Genomic DNA, 14,781 nt, shown 5'->3' on the forward strand with positions numbered 1-14,781 from the left:
CTTTGCCAGATATTGGGCAGAATGGATGGACAAAAAGAGGGAAAGGCACCTGTGCACTGCTCAGAAAAACAAGAGGAGCAGGTTTCACAGAGGACTAGTACAAAGAACTCTCTCAGAGTACTTGAGAAGCCATATTATTAAGGAAGTCTGTTATGTGTCTATCTGAGTAGTTCTAAGGTAATGTTAACATGGTAGTCAATCAACTTTGATATTATTGGACACATCCAAACAAAGTGAGGCACATCCTACTCCCCTCCTTCCCCTACTGATGGGTCACCAATAAGTGCTAACCAGCCATGCTGGATTCTGCTCGATTTTTCTAGCCAGTTAACTCTAATGCCCAGTTTGAAAAGGTTTATTACATTCCATACAGCTAAATAATATATGTAACTTGGTGGTAGAATAATCTAAAATGAATATAAAATTCTTCCAGGACATTAAAAGAAGGTTAAATTAACTGAATGAAAATCAAATGAAAATACCCTGCATACGTTCTTTTTGAGAGCTGCAGTATCCATAAACTCCAAAGGGAAAGGTCATTTTTTCAGTTTACTGAATATATTCTAGTTTAAATCAGTGAATAAAGTTAGAATGATGTGTGATAGTGGCTGTTCTGGGAAGGTTAAAAGCAGTCCAAACAGATTAAGTGGTAAATTGAAAACATAGTGTTATTTCAACCAGTTCAAATTATGCATGTGACCAAGACTCTTGGAGCCAGGTGAGAGGGGATGCAAAAGACATTCAACCACAGTGTCTTTTATTCAAAGGCTGTGTTCTGGCACACACTGTAGGTTTTTTCTCCAGCCATTGCATGTGGCCACTAGCCAGGAACAGAGAGCAGTTATTTATCTGATCTTCATTAAATGTGGATTTGGTCCTGGCTAATGCAAATATGTTCTCTATCTATTAATAAAACATTATAGGGTTCTTTATTCTGTGACTGATATGGCCTAAAAAGTAGCACATGTTTAATTCTGGCTTTGACTAGGTATTGGGTGGAACTTGAACTATCTTCTCACCTCCAAGTCAAATTTGAGTCACTTGGGGAAGCTTGAACTGCTGCGGACTTTGCCTTAAGTCATAAGCTTAAGCTCATAAAAATAAGTCTGAGAAACTGAATACATGGCTTGGGAAGGCACCTGTCGATTTTTCCTCTGATTTTAATAGTGTTGGAGTTTAATAAATAGCTATTCAGTCTCTAGCAAGTTTTTTTTCTTTATTCAAAACTAATGACTAATTAAGGCATTCAATTAGAAGGCAGTCATAGTGCTTCGACTCCAGAATTGGAGTCCTCAAGCCTGACCTTAATATGCTGTATGTCAGAGTTAGTCATACAGTAAAGGGGTGAGAAGCCTAAATGTTCCCATTGCTAGCCACAGTGCCTGGGATATATTTAGCTACAGAATGTGTTACAGTTATTCCAGCATGTTCTTTCACTATCTGTTGTGTAAATTATGGGTAAAAAGGTGGGGTGAAATGGGAATCAGATTCACAATGACAGGAATCAAATCCACAGAGATAGGTTTGTTTGGTTTTGCCCGCTCTTAGCAGTGCCCATTGAAGTTAATAGAAAATTTCCCATTGAATCCAGTGGGCACTAGACTGAGGTCATTTGACCATACAAATGATTAGTACAAGGGCACTTATCCCAATCTGTAGAATAGAGTGTGTCGCAAACTGGGAATATAACTCAGGAATTTCTCATTGGCAGTTCTGTGCATAAACTGGTCAGCCACACTTCCGTCTGCATCACTTCTCTTCAGCCCACCACAAAGATGCTCTTAACAACAGGACGTTAGTAGATGGAGCTACGGCTGCCATTCTCCCTGCAGGAAAAAAATAATTAATAGTTTTATCAGAAAGCTTGATGATATTCTTCTTCCACATTATAACTTTATCTGAAGGGAAAATTTGGTTAAGTGTGAAATGATTTCTTCCAGTTGTAAACAGCCCTTCTGATCTCTGCCAGGACTTATTGAAACAACATAGATAATAATGAATTTGTTGATCATAGTATTTAATTTTATAGATTAAAAAATATGACCTTTTATGTGGAAGAAATTTCACATTTTGGAATGAACATCCTAATTTTCTTTGTACTCTTTTGATTTCTGTAAAGGTCAAGACCGTGTCTTTAGAGTCTGAGAACTCTTTATTAAGGGCTTGTGTGAACATAGAGACTCTGGTCTATTAAAGGAGAAATTAAATGCTGGTGGAAAAGATCATGGAGCAGAGCTAACATAAATGGAGTGGACTGTGTTTAATCTGAGAGCAGGCTGATAATGGGAAATATACAGATTTAGGTAAACCTGGAAAACATCTTAGGCTTCTTCCTGATGCCCCCTTATTGAAATAAATGCTGCAGTAGTCACTCAAAACACTGCAGTATCACTATTATAGAATGTGGTCATTTGCACCATGACTGTAAGATGCTGTACTATTTTTCATGTATTTATTTTTGTAAGGGCAAGAAGCTTAGTGGGTTTGCAAAACTGGACTAGAACAACCTTTCAAGAAAATGTTAGCATTTCCTGTTTGAATATGTTGCAGTATCCTTCAATAATCATCCCAAAGACATTATTATTAACTGGAGCATTCTGGGTGATTGCCGGAAAATAGAGCAGCTGGCTATTTTAGCTCATGCTGAAAACTAAGTACAATCTTTCTCATTGGATTTTGAAATTTCCAGTCACAGCCCAGAAAACAAACAGGAAGTTATCAGTGTGATTGTGGAATGAAAAAATTCCCTTATTTTGTGCTATGAATTCTCAGGTATGGTGATTTTTGTTGTCTATTTTAAAAATATGGCTTCTAGTTACTCTATGTCAGTATAATATCATGTGAAATATCCCTTTTGTTACCCAGGGATGTCCACTGTAGGTGCCATGATGAGGCTCACAAAACTCAGATAGTAATCGCTTCTGATTTGAGCTGATTCTGTAATAAGCTTCAGCCCCTTGGCATTACTCATGAGGTGCTATTCAGGAGGACCAAAGGGGATGAACACTGTCCACAAATGTCCAGTAGAGAATTCCCCCACTGGAGAGAAAAGTGTACCAGTTCCTGTTCTTCTCTCCTCATAGTAGGAGGCAGATTGGGAATGGGCTACATTAAACCAATACTTAACTAGTATAGGGTCCATTGAGAACCCTGCATCAGTGGAACAAGCTGGAACTTCCCTGTATTTATGCAAATATCCTTAAGCAATGGTAAGGGGAAAAGAACACGTAGGACTGTGTAGAACAGTCTCTAAATCCAAAGTGATTTCAGTATTTACATTGTGACAAATTACATACGGGGAATAAACGTGAAGAACTCGGACTATAAGTACATATCCTAAATTATTATTTAATTGGCATCATAGAGACTTAATGGGATAAATCTCATGACTGGAATATTGGAATATTGGTATAGACATGTACAGCTTGTTCAGGAGTTGTTGCATCAAGAATTTATTCACTCTTTCTGAGATCCAGGAGGAGCTGAGGAGGCAGACCAGTTGAAAGTTCCTGGGTAAAAATAAAAGGGGTAAAAATCGAGGAATGATGTTGTGGTAAATGTCTACTATAGAACACAAAATCAGGAAGAGGAGGTGGATGAGGCATTTCTAGAACAAATAACAGAAATATCCTAAACAAAAGAAATAGAAGTAACAAGGAGCTGTAACTACACAGACATCTATTGGAAAAATAATATGGCAAAACATAAAATATCCAGTAAGTTCTTGGAATTGTTGGGGACAACTGTTCATTTCAGAAGGTGGAGGAAGTAACCAGGGCAGCCATTTTAGACTTGATTCTGACCAAGACAGAGGAATTGGTAGCAAATCAGAAGGTGGAAGACAATTTGGGTGAAAGTTACCATGAAATGATAGATTTCATGATTCTAAGGAAAGGAAGCCATAAAAGCAGAAGAAATATGGAAAATGGACTTCAAAAATGCACATTTCAGCAAACTCGGAGAACTGATAGAGGTAAAGTCTGATAGAAAGAACATTTAAGGGAAAAGGGAGTTCAGGAAAGTTGACTTTCTCAAAGCCACAATATTAAAGGCACAATTGCAAACTATCCCGATGTGAAGGCGAGACAGGAAGAATAGTAAGTAGCCAATGTGGCTGCATCAGGAGCTCTTTAAGGGCCTCAAAATCAAAAAGGAATCCTACAAAAAGTAGAAGCATGGATGAACTACTAAGGAGGAGTTGAAAAGAGTAAGACAAGCATGTTGGGACAAAATCAGAAAGGCTAAGACATAAAGTGAGTTGCATCTAGCCAGGGACAGGAAGGGCAATACTAAGTGGTTCTAGAAATATATTAGGAGAAGAGAAAGGCAAAGAAAATGTGGGTCCTCTAATTACTGGGGAAGGAGAACTAATAACTGATGACATCAAGATGGCTATGGTTTAATGCCTATTTCCTTCAGTCTTCACTTAAAAGGTTAATGTGACCAAATATTCAACACAATTTAATATTAACAACAAAGGGGCAGGAATACAAGACACAATGGGGAAAGGACAGGTTAAAGGATATTTAGATAATGTAGAAGTATGGAAGGGCCTGATAAAATTCATCTTTGGGTACTTAAGGAATTAGCTGAAGCAATCTCAGAACCATTAGCAATTATCTTTGAGAACTAGTGGAGGATTGATGAGGTCCCAGGAGACTGGAGAAGGGCAAACATAATATCTATCTTTAAAAAGGGGGGAAAGGAGGACTCAGGGAATTATAGCAGGGAATTATTCGATACCTGGGAAGATACTGGAACAAATTATTGAACTATCAGTTTGTAGAGAATAATAGGGTTATAAGGAATAGTCTGCAACAATTTGTCAAAAAATAAATCATTCCAAGCAAACCTAATTTTCTTCTTTGACATGATTACTGGCCTAGTGGATAGGGGGGGAAGCAGTAAACAAAATATTCCTTGATTTTATTAAGACTTTTGATGCAGTCCCACATGACATTCTCATAAGAAAACAAGGGAAATGTGGTCTGGATGAAACTACTGTAAGGTAGGTGCACAGCTGGTTGAAAGATCGTACTCAGAGTATCAATAGTTCACTGTCATACGCAGAGGGTGTATCTAGTGGGGTCCCACAGAGGTCAGTCTTGGGTCCAGTACTATTCAATATCTTCATTAATGACTTGGATAATGGAGTGGAAGATATGCTTGGATGGATTGCAAGCACTTTCAGGACAGGATTAGAATTCAAAATGACCTTAATAAATTGGAGAATAGGTCTGAAATCAGCAAGATGAAATTCGGTACAACTAAATGCAAAGTACTACACTTAAGAAGTTAAAATCAAATGCACCATTATTATTATTATTATTATTATTATTATTATTATTATTATTATTACTACTACTACTACTACAAAGCAGTGAATAAATGGCTAGATGATAGTGCTGCTGAAACTGTTCTAGGGGCTCTAGTGGATTGCAAATCGAATATGAGTCAATAACATGATGCAGTTGCGAAAATGGCTGATATAATTTTGTGGTATGTTAACAAGAGTGTCATGTGTAAAACACATGAGGTAATTGTCCCACTCAACTTGGCACCGACAGGGCATCAACTGGAGTACTGCATCCAATTCTAGGTGCCACACTTTAGGCAAGATATGGACAAACTGGGGAGAGTCCAGAGGAGAGCAGCAAAAATGATGAATGGTTTAGAAACCCTGACCTGTGAGGAAAGGTTAAAAAAACTGGGCATGTGCTCTCTTGAGAAAAGAAAACTGAGGGTGGACCTGATAAGTCTTCAAATCTGTTAAGGGCTATTATAAAGCGGACAGTGATCAATTGTTCTCTATGTCCACTGAAATTAGGACAAGAAGTAGTCTGCAGCGAGGGAGATTTAAGTTAGATATGAGGGAAAACTTTCTAATTATAAGGGTAGTTAAACTCTTGAATAGGCTTCCAAGAGAGGTTGTGAAATCTCCATCAATGGAGGTTTATAAGAGCAGGTTGGACAAACACCTATCAGAGATGAACTAGGTCCTGACTCAATGCAGAGGACTGAAGATGACCTTTTGATGTCCCTTCCAGCCCTACATTTCTATGATTCTATATATATACAGGTCAGCTGAATGGCACAGTTTCAATTTCTCCATTGACCATTCCAAATTAAAATGAATAAGAAATGACGAAAAAGGCTCTAATTACAACTTTTTCAGTATTTTCAGTGGCCAGATTGAATGAACCGCAGTCAAAATACATACAGGAGGGCAACATTTCCATTCATTAAAAAGAAAAATTATTATTTAATGTTGTGTCTGATGATGAACAAAAACAGACAACAACCAGAAGAGAGGAAAAACTGGAGTAACAAAGAGATGCATAACAATTTGCAATCAAAATTTCTCTTTACATATATCTTAACCTGTCTTCTTGCTTCATGATGTATATAATTAAATTACCACCAATTGATTCCACCTAAAACATGCTATTTTGGAAGAAATAAGACTATTAGTTGCTATGGCAACCCAATTAAGCCAGCTTTACACCTCTTATCTTAATTGCTGTATTAATTGAGAAGGGAAAATAAATTAAATACTCATCCTTTTCTTGCCATTTTAAATTTCAATAAAATATAAATTGCACAGAAAATATTGTTTAAATTTGTCACCATGGACTGGTGATTAGAAAAAGAAATTAAATTGCTGAAAACAGTATTTAAGACGGATGCATATGTCAGTAGCAATTTGATATGTTCACAGAGCTTTGCTCTTTTGAAATATAATTACTCAAAATATGATCTGCATAGAATATTGGAATAAATAAAGGATTGTAACTTTTATGGGCTGTTTATTTCCATATATCATGAAAGAAGATATCTGTGTACCAGAGAAATGTAACAAAAAAAATAGAAATTAATTATTGTTCATTGAGACCTTGGGAGTTATTCTTTGCAAAATGACTGAGGAATGCATTTATGGGCCAGATTTTCCAATGTGGCCAGATTTGATCCCTTTATTTGTGAAGAGTTGCTTCTCAAAGTCCTCTTGACTTCAATGGGTTATTTGTAGACATGAACCCACGTATGACAATAACAGAATTTGCTTGTGAACTGGATTTGTGCCTGCAGATCAGGTAGATCAGTGCCAAAACACTTGACATGCACACATTTCCTGTTTAGAGAAACAGCTGGCAGAGAATTTCTTGTTTGTATCATGCGAGGTTTAGCTGAATATTGATGAGAGAGAGGCAGTTAAAGATTTTTGCAACAAGAGGAAAGTTAGAACATTTGCCTTAAACTTTCAAAGTCATTTAGTCCTACGGCAGGTTTCCAAATGTTGTTTTTTCAAAAATTGAATTTGCAGCATCCTATTTCCAGAGAAAATATGCCACTTAGCCCATCCAAAGGTTACACTGTGTGACTGCATAGCTCGTTCCGAACACGTCTGGGACTTTTAAAGTGTTCCTTTCATTCCTCTCTTCTCTTCCCATCTTGAAAATATAAAGTGCTACAAGAGGAATATATTAAAGCAATCCAGTGAGCTTATATTGTGTTGCTTGTAAGTCCTTGCATAGCTATCTGAGGCAAAGCTGAAGCTGAGAATACACAAGTGAGTTGGTGAAAAGTCCAAGTCAAAGCCCAAAGTCAAAAAGCCCAACTCAGGCTCATATTGTACTCTTAGTTATATGGGTGTAAATCCAAATAACACTACTGCCTTAAGTTACTCTGATATAACAGAGATAAGAATCTTATCCATAGATGTTTAAAGAGGTATACTTCAGCTTTCAGTAGCTTTATTCATGACAGGGTGATGGAAAGTGCCGAGAATTATTGACTCCAAAATCGCAACGGTTTTTACTGCTTACATGTGAAGAATATTATTTCTTACTATTATAAGTGAACAAACACTGGGGGTTTGTTTCTACACTCTGGTTTTACATCAGTACAACTTTTCACTTCAGTAGAATTATAACAGCATTAAACTAGTGTAACAGAGTCCAGAACTGGGTTTTGCGTGATAGCCTAAAGCAAATTGTGGGTTTAAAAAACTTTTTAAAGGAAGTGATAGCAATACTCTAATTTCTGAGAATGAAATCATTGTTGGTGAAACTTAAACGAGTGGCTGAGTTTTCAGACTGTTGGCTTGAAAGAAAATCTGTGTTTAAATGCCAAATTATGCCCTCAGATGTGTGTTAATAGCTCTCACTGATTGCAATGGGAGGAGAGAATTTTGTCCTAAGAATTAAATGGTTTTGTGATTTCTGCATGGTGGCACAAAAGGACATAGCTAATGGATTAACTTGATAGGCCTGTAAACATAATGCAATCAAAAGAAATAACTTCACAAGTCTTTCCATCTCTAGTATTGTCAATGTGATGTGAGACAGTTTCTGCTCTGTTGTTCCTGATATGGTTCTGGCTTCAAGCAACACTATGGCTTAGAGATCTGTATAATAGTCAGATCGACCAAAGTGGCTGAAGTTTCTTCTTTGGGAATTTGATAAGAAGTTCCAGAGCACTAGGTCTGAGATGGGTTTGAAATATAATTCAGCAATAAAGTTCTTTTTTTTTTCTAATTGTCACTGTTAAGAAATTGTTTTTGAAGGGACTTAAATAAATGTTCCATACTTATAATGACAAAAATGTACACTATCAAATATGTCTCTAATAATGAAGATTTGATATATTTAGTGCTTTAATGTCACAAGTTTTTATATCTAAGCAAAAATATGCAATCTCACTGATTAACTTGTCTCCCAGTCTTAACATTTTCTGATTTGCATGTCTGGTATTTTCCTTATTAATTGGTTATGTCTTGCTTATCTGTTCTTTGTTCCTCAGCTGTCCCACTAAACAGCTTATATTATTTACAAGTGTATCTAACATTCAAAGCCTATGGTAACATGGTCAAATACCTTTTGCATTGTACAGTACCAATGTCTTCACTGCACAACTTGCTCCTCTCATGTGAAATCAAGTATTGATAAATATACATATTTCCCTTTTATTTAAATTTTTTAAATATTTCCACTTTTAATTCCCAATACTATTGTCTAACATAGACTCCCACCTGGGATCTGGCCCAATGCCCATACAGCACAACATTACAGGAAGACAGTAATGATTAATAAAATTATTGAGTACTTTTCACATGTATATTTTAATGGACTTTAAAAAGGTGAGTGTGTGCTATTATCCTCATTTTTCAGGTGGGAAAAATTGAGTCACAGAGAGGGTGAGTGATTTACCCAAAGTCATACAGCAAGCCACTGGCAGAGCCAGAGAGCCCAGCCTATAAGAGATGCATGTTGAACTTTGCGCTTACTCCAAATTTGCCTTAAGTTCAGATTTCAAAGTTGTTTGTTCACAAAGCTCTGGATATGCTTGTGAAACTTTGGCAGACATACTCGCCGGTTATTTGCACATCTGGAAACTTTTCTCTGCAGCCCTCAACTGCCTTGGGCTTGTCCCAGGGCTTAGCAAATGCTGGGGAAGGGATGCCTGGAAGGAAGAGAGTAAAGTATTGTGAAGTATTTTCCTTTTGGTTGAAAATGCTCCATTAGTGAACTGCTGGCTCTGATTCATTGCTAAGAGCAAGGTTGACAGTTCTGTGGTAGGCAGGAGTGCAGGTGGCTATAGGCTTTTTGACCGCCATGTTGTCCAGCCCTACTCTTATCAGGTCTAGACATGATGGAAATTTAAAAGTCAATAGCACTTTGCCTAAACCAGTTCTCCCAACTGTTGCTGCAAGTGGACCTCAACTAGTGCTAGCAATAGTGGAAAGTTTTAATGGGAAAGTCTTCATGCAATCAAGTCTTTATAGGTTCAGTCAGACCTGCAGGGGTTGGTCCACCTCCAGCCATTGGTGCAAACGTTTTCAGAGACCTAAAAACTACAAGCTTAGCACAGACACACAGTAGTATGTTCCTTGGGGTTCCTTTTAGTCTCAGAAACAAACTTGAAACATATCCCAGAATTCAAAATGAACTCAGTCAATGTCACAAGATTTGAAGTTGAAATTATAAGAAAGAGAATTTCACATGCTTATGTAACCTGCTGGTAATGGCAGCCATTACACTTAGTATATAGAACCATAAATCAGCCCGAGCTCTCATACAGACGTTGGGGTCATAGATCCTCAAAGACGTCTAAATATCTTCGAGGGTCTGGGCTAGAATTCCTTAGGGAATTGGATACTTAACTCTCATTGACTTTAAGTGGGATATGGACTTCTAACTGTCTTAGGCACTTTTGAAAATCCCATATACTGTGTTTAGGTCCCAGATTTAGGCGTTGTTGTTGTTGTTGTTGTTGTTGTTTTTTAAGTAAATAAGTGTGAGGATAACAGAATCCAAATTGGAATAGAAATGTTTTTATTAATTTTTATGAAATGCGAACAAACATCTGCTCTCACTGATCAGAGCATAGCCCTGCCATCTTGGAAGTCCAAATGCAGCAGCATTGCATGTCTGCATGAGAACCAGAGAGCGCAAACAACAAGAAACGGAAATTGTCTTGCTGGCTTAATGACTAATGAACAAAGAACAAAAAGTAAAATAAAGGCAGAAATGTGAAAAAATACATTGGAATTTTAAAATCCTTTTGAGTTATTGACAGGAAAGGGATTTTATTTTATGATAAGATTTCTATTCTGTCAGTATCTCTTTAAATGATTCCATGAAAAGAATAGTGTCTCATCATTGGATAATGATCCCCTGCTGCTACATAAATACCGAAGCCAAGCCAAAATATTCGTCTTCCAAGCAGGAGACACTAATCATGTGACAATGGTGCATTACAATAACATCATTCCAATTAGAGAAAATGATTTATGTAGATTTACTATTTTTGATAGATGTTGGCACAGTTGAATGACAGTTGCTGACAATATCGTTATTTATTCCCTGCTGCCATCACAGTGGTTTTGTGAGCTGAGCTATTGTGCACTTCAGCCAATCGGAGACCAGGTTTTCCCTAAAATAACTTTTTTTTAAAAAATACTCTGCATTCTTATTAATACAATGGTCAGCTATCCAGCAATCTGAAGATAGTGGCTGGGGGTGAATGTGCCATTTTATATATGACCTGATATTAAAAATGTCTTCCCTGTCTACGTCCATGATTTTGTATCAGGCATACCTGATGTCTGGTAGGTATCCAACTATTTGACTGGCTTTAAAATTGGAAGCCAGAATCCAAATTCATGCCTACATGTTTAAAACCTAAACTCTTATTTGCTGAGTTTTAATTTAAAAGGTTTCTGTAGCTGAATATAACTTTTTAAAAATAATTTTCAAATCACTTATTTTCTTTCAGAATACCCTTTTATGCTATTTGTTTATAGTAATAGCCCCTTTCATTGTAGGATCTAACTCTCAGGCAGGGACCTAGTTATACATTATATTATCTGCCTCCTCATGGTATGATGCATAACTACCCAACCTATTCCATTTTCTGACTGGTGCTATTGCTTAGTGACAACTGCTGTCAGAACCTTCTGATGTAAACTAATGTTAGGATATGAAGACATTACTGCTTCTAATGTACATCATCCATTTCCCATTGCTGCATGATCTGATATTCTCCTGAACCTTTATATTATTACTGATGAAAGGTCCAGTCACATGAACCTCACTCAGTTAGGATAATCTTTAGTCTCATTGAAGATTACACATGAGGGCTGCAGGATTTGGCCTTAATTAGTAATGTCCCTATCTGATAGCTATTCTCTTCACTTTCATATACAATTAAACTAACTTTTGTAGACTGATCCACAAACTCTTACACACACTAGCAGCCATTAGTTATGGAATAGTGCCTTTACGTTGAGTTATATAGCTTATGAAATTCAGAACAGGGTTGTCAAAAAATCTCCGTAGCCAACAACTCTCAATCAAACACCTAAAGGTTCAAAGCTTTCAGCACCCACTGGGACAGGCTACTTCACTTAGGTGCCTAAATGGAAGTTGAGCTTCTTTTCAAATCTTGCCCTAGGGTTTGTAGGACTGGCCCTTTATAATCTGTTTTATGCATCAATTCTTCCTCTAGCTACAAAATTTTACAATACAGATTAAGAGAAAGCTTATTTTAGAATTAAAATATGCTAGTGAGAGACTTTTAGTTCAAACTCATTGCCAAATACAGATCATGGGGTTTTGAATGGTTCTTATTTCCAAGGCATAATAGTGTCAAATTTATAAAAGCTGTTTATTCCCGATGGATGTGTTATAGTCATTTTACTTTGACTTACTTTTTGTTGCATTTTTATGGCATGCTTGTTAACAAGATTCAATTTATGACCTTGACATTTGCCTATTCTTCTTTTGAAAGTCTTTATAAATCAGGAAAACATTTTGTCGCAGTAGTTATAAGTAAAAGTAGTCTGAGAATAAATCATTGAAATGGACAGAAGCAATTTTCTTTTTCTCTTTGTGTGTGTATTGTTGATTGGTCCATAAGCCATGGGAAGATAGTGAAGAACTAGCTAAGCAGAGCAAATGTAGCCATATCTGCATTCAACAATTAACAGTATAGTCATAATGCCGTTGGGTTCTTAATTTCAAAAGAAAGATTTTAATATAACTGACTTCAGAGGAAGATAAGCAGGGCAATGCACAAGACATTATCAGTCCAGTGTGGAAATAATGCATTCAAAATTAAAGACAGCAGTTTAATTAAGTGCATGAAAGCCTGACTTTTATGATCATATTTCAAATACTCAAATCTCTTTTCATCCATTCTGCCATATGACTTTACTTAATAATATATCAAGAACAAAAAATGTATGGGAATATTTCTGCAAATTCAATTAGTCCAATAAAAAGTGAAAAATAATTTCTTTTTCATTAAAAAGAACTCAACCCTAACCCTCATCAAGACAAAAGAGTGAGGAAAAGAAACCTAAGGGAACTATGAAAATTCTGCCTTTGTTATGCATTTATGTGTCTGAAACAGATGAAGTGTCATTATTAGTAACATTTGTCATTATAACGACTAATCATATTATGTTACAGTTACAGTTCTGTCAGATCCAGACCATGCGGTGAATACTTTCTTCCTTAGAATGCAGTGTCACAGACTATCAGTGATTCCCAAGATGATTGAGCTATTGTATGCAGATTAATTATACATTAGAGTACCACTTTTCCTGCTGAACCACACTAGCAGTTCAGAGGCTAAACATACCCCCTTGCTTCCTTTTTATATTCAGAGGGTTCTGAGATGACTGGAGTTTAGGAATCTCAGACTCCCTTATACTAAGGGGATGGTAGATCTCTGATATGAATAAGAAAACCTGGATCTCAAGAAGTGTTTCATTTAGATGGAGAAATTATTATTAGGTATAACAGCCTATGAAAGAAGAGATGCACCTTTAAAAACCTTTGTGACCAGCTATCATGGAGAACTGAATGGCAAAGGGGTTGGTATGGAGATATTGAACTTTTAACCAGGACAGTAAGTCACTAGTTCAGCCTTGGCACACAATCAGTAGTGACTGAAATGTATTACCATCTGTCAGCTATTCACTGACCTCTGTAAAATGAGGTGGTGGGCTCAGTCCTTATCCCTGTGGGCAGATGTCTACATTGCAAACGCTTCCATCATTATAGGTCCATCAGTCACAGAATAGAGGCTAATACTGGTGTTATGTTGAATAAACAATACTGTAACCGCTAAAGTTGATTCCTCTTGGTCAAGAATCATGCAGACAATTTGTGGAAGTTTGAACTGCCATTGCTCATTCTATACATCGCTGGATAAATAAAAGAGCTCATTCTCCCAAACTCTCAATCTGGCAGATTTAATCTCAACTAAATTAACTAAAGTTGTCCAGTGACAAGGGTTTCAGGAGACCTTGGTGCTATTCCCATCTTGGTCACTGACCTAATGACCTTGGGCAGATTACTTTTCCGTGACTCCATTTCTCCTCTCACTCTTTGATTGTTGTGTTTATTTAGAGTCTTTGGGGCAGAGACTCTCTCTTATTGTGTGTTTGTGTACAGCAAGTTGCTCTCTAGATTTAGACTTGGACTCTAATATAATTTTGACCTCATTTTGTACCTCACAGAGTCATCCTGAACAGAGGTTTGCTTAGATCTACTCTCCTTACTGTTGAAATTATACTTATTGGATTTTGGAAAATATAGTGTCTAAATCAAAGCTTTGCGAAAGGAACCCTTGAGTTTTAAAAAAATGGCAAAGGTCGACCTATGATGGTCAGCAGTGGGAACTATGTCAATGATGGTGATCTCCTTTTGTGAGCATTCAGGTGTGCCTGTTAGAGATGAGCATGTGTTATGAAAGCTCAAGCTCATAAATACTTGCTTATTTGTCACATAGGCAACCCTCCTGCAACCGGCACGGGAACTTTACAGATAACTCTGGAAGACGTCAATGACAATGCCCCCACCATTTATCCAACATTGGCAAAAGTCTGTGATGACGCAAAAGATCTCAAGGTAGTGGTCTTGGGGGCATCAGATAAGGATCTTCACCCTAACACGGATCCATTCAAGTTTGAACTGAGTAAACAGTCTGGCCCAGATAAAGTGTGGAAAATCACCAAGATCAACAGTAAGTCTTTTAATTTGTTTTCTTATTATTTCAGTCTTCCTATAAGTGCTTTCTGAGATCAAGGAGCAAAGTAATGTGATAGGCGTACTATCACACATGTACTCCTGTGTGCTTTGGATGATTAGAACAGATCTCTTATGAGTAGATTGTGTCTTTAAGGCCTGATCCAAAGCCCATTGAACTGAATGACAAACTGCAGTGATTCTTAATGAACAACCCACTGTGATGGGTGGTGTGGGGCCATTCTTT

General features: G+C 37.0%; 1 protein-coding gene across 2 annotated transcripts in view; it reads left to right on the forward strand.

Moving 5' to 3' along the window:
* The window catches only part of CDH13 (cadherin 13), a 749,109-nt gene that overhangs the window by 707,267 nt on the left and 27,061 nt on the right, over positions 1 to 14,781 (forward strand). For both annotated transcript variants that reach the window (XM_030581605.1, XM_030581606.1), the window contains one exon: positions 14,299 to 14,532. In XM_030581605.1, coding sequence (XP_030437465.1) covers positions 14,299 to 14,532 — 234 coding nt within the window. The remainder of the gene's footprint in view (positions 1 to 14,298; positions 14,533 to 14,781) is intronic.

This window comes from Gopherus evgoodei, chromosome 12 (genome assembly GCF_007399415.2).
Source record: "Gopherus evgoodei ecotype Sinaloan lineage chromosome 12, rGopEvg1_v1.p, whole genome shotgun sequence".
Lineage (NCBI taxonomy): Eukaryota > Metazoa > Chordata > Testudines > Testudinidae > Gopherus > Gopherus evgoodei.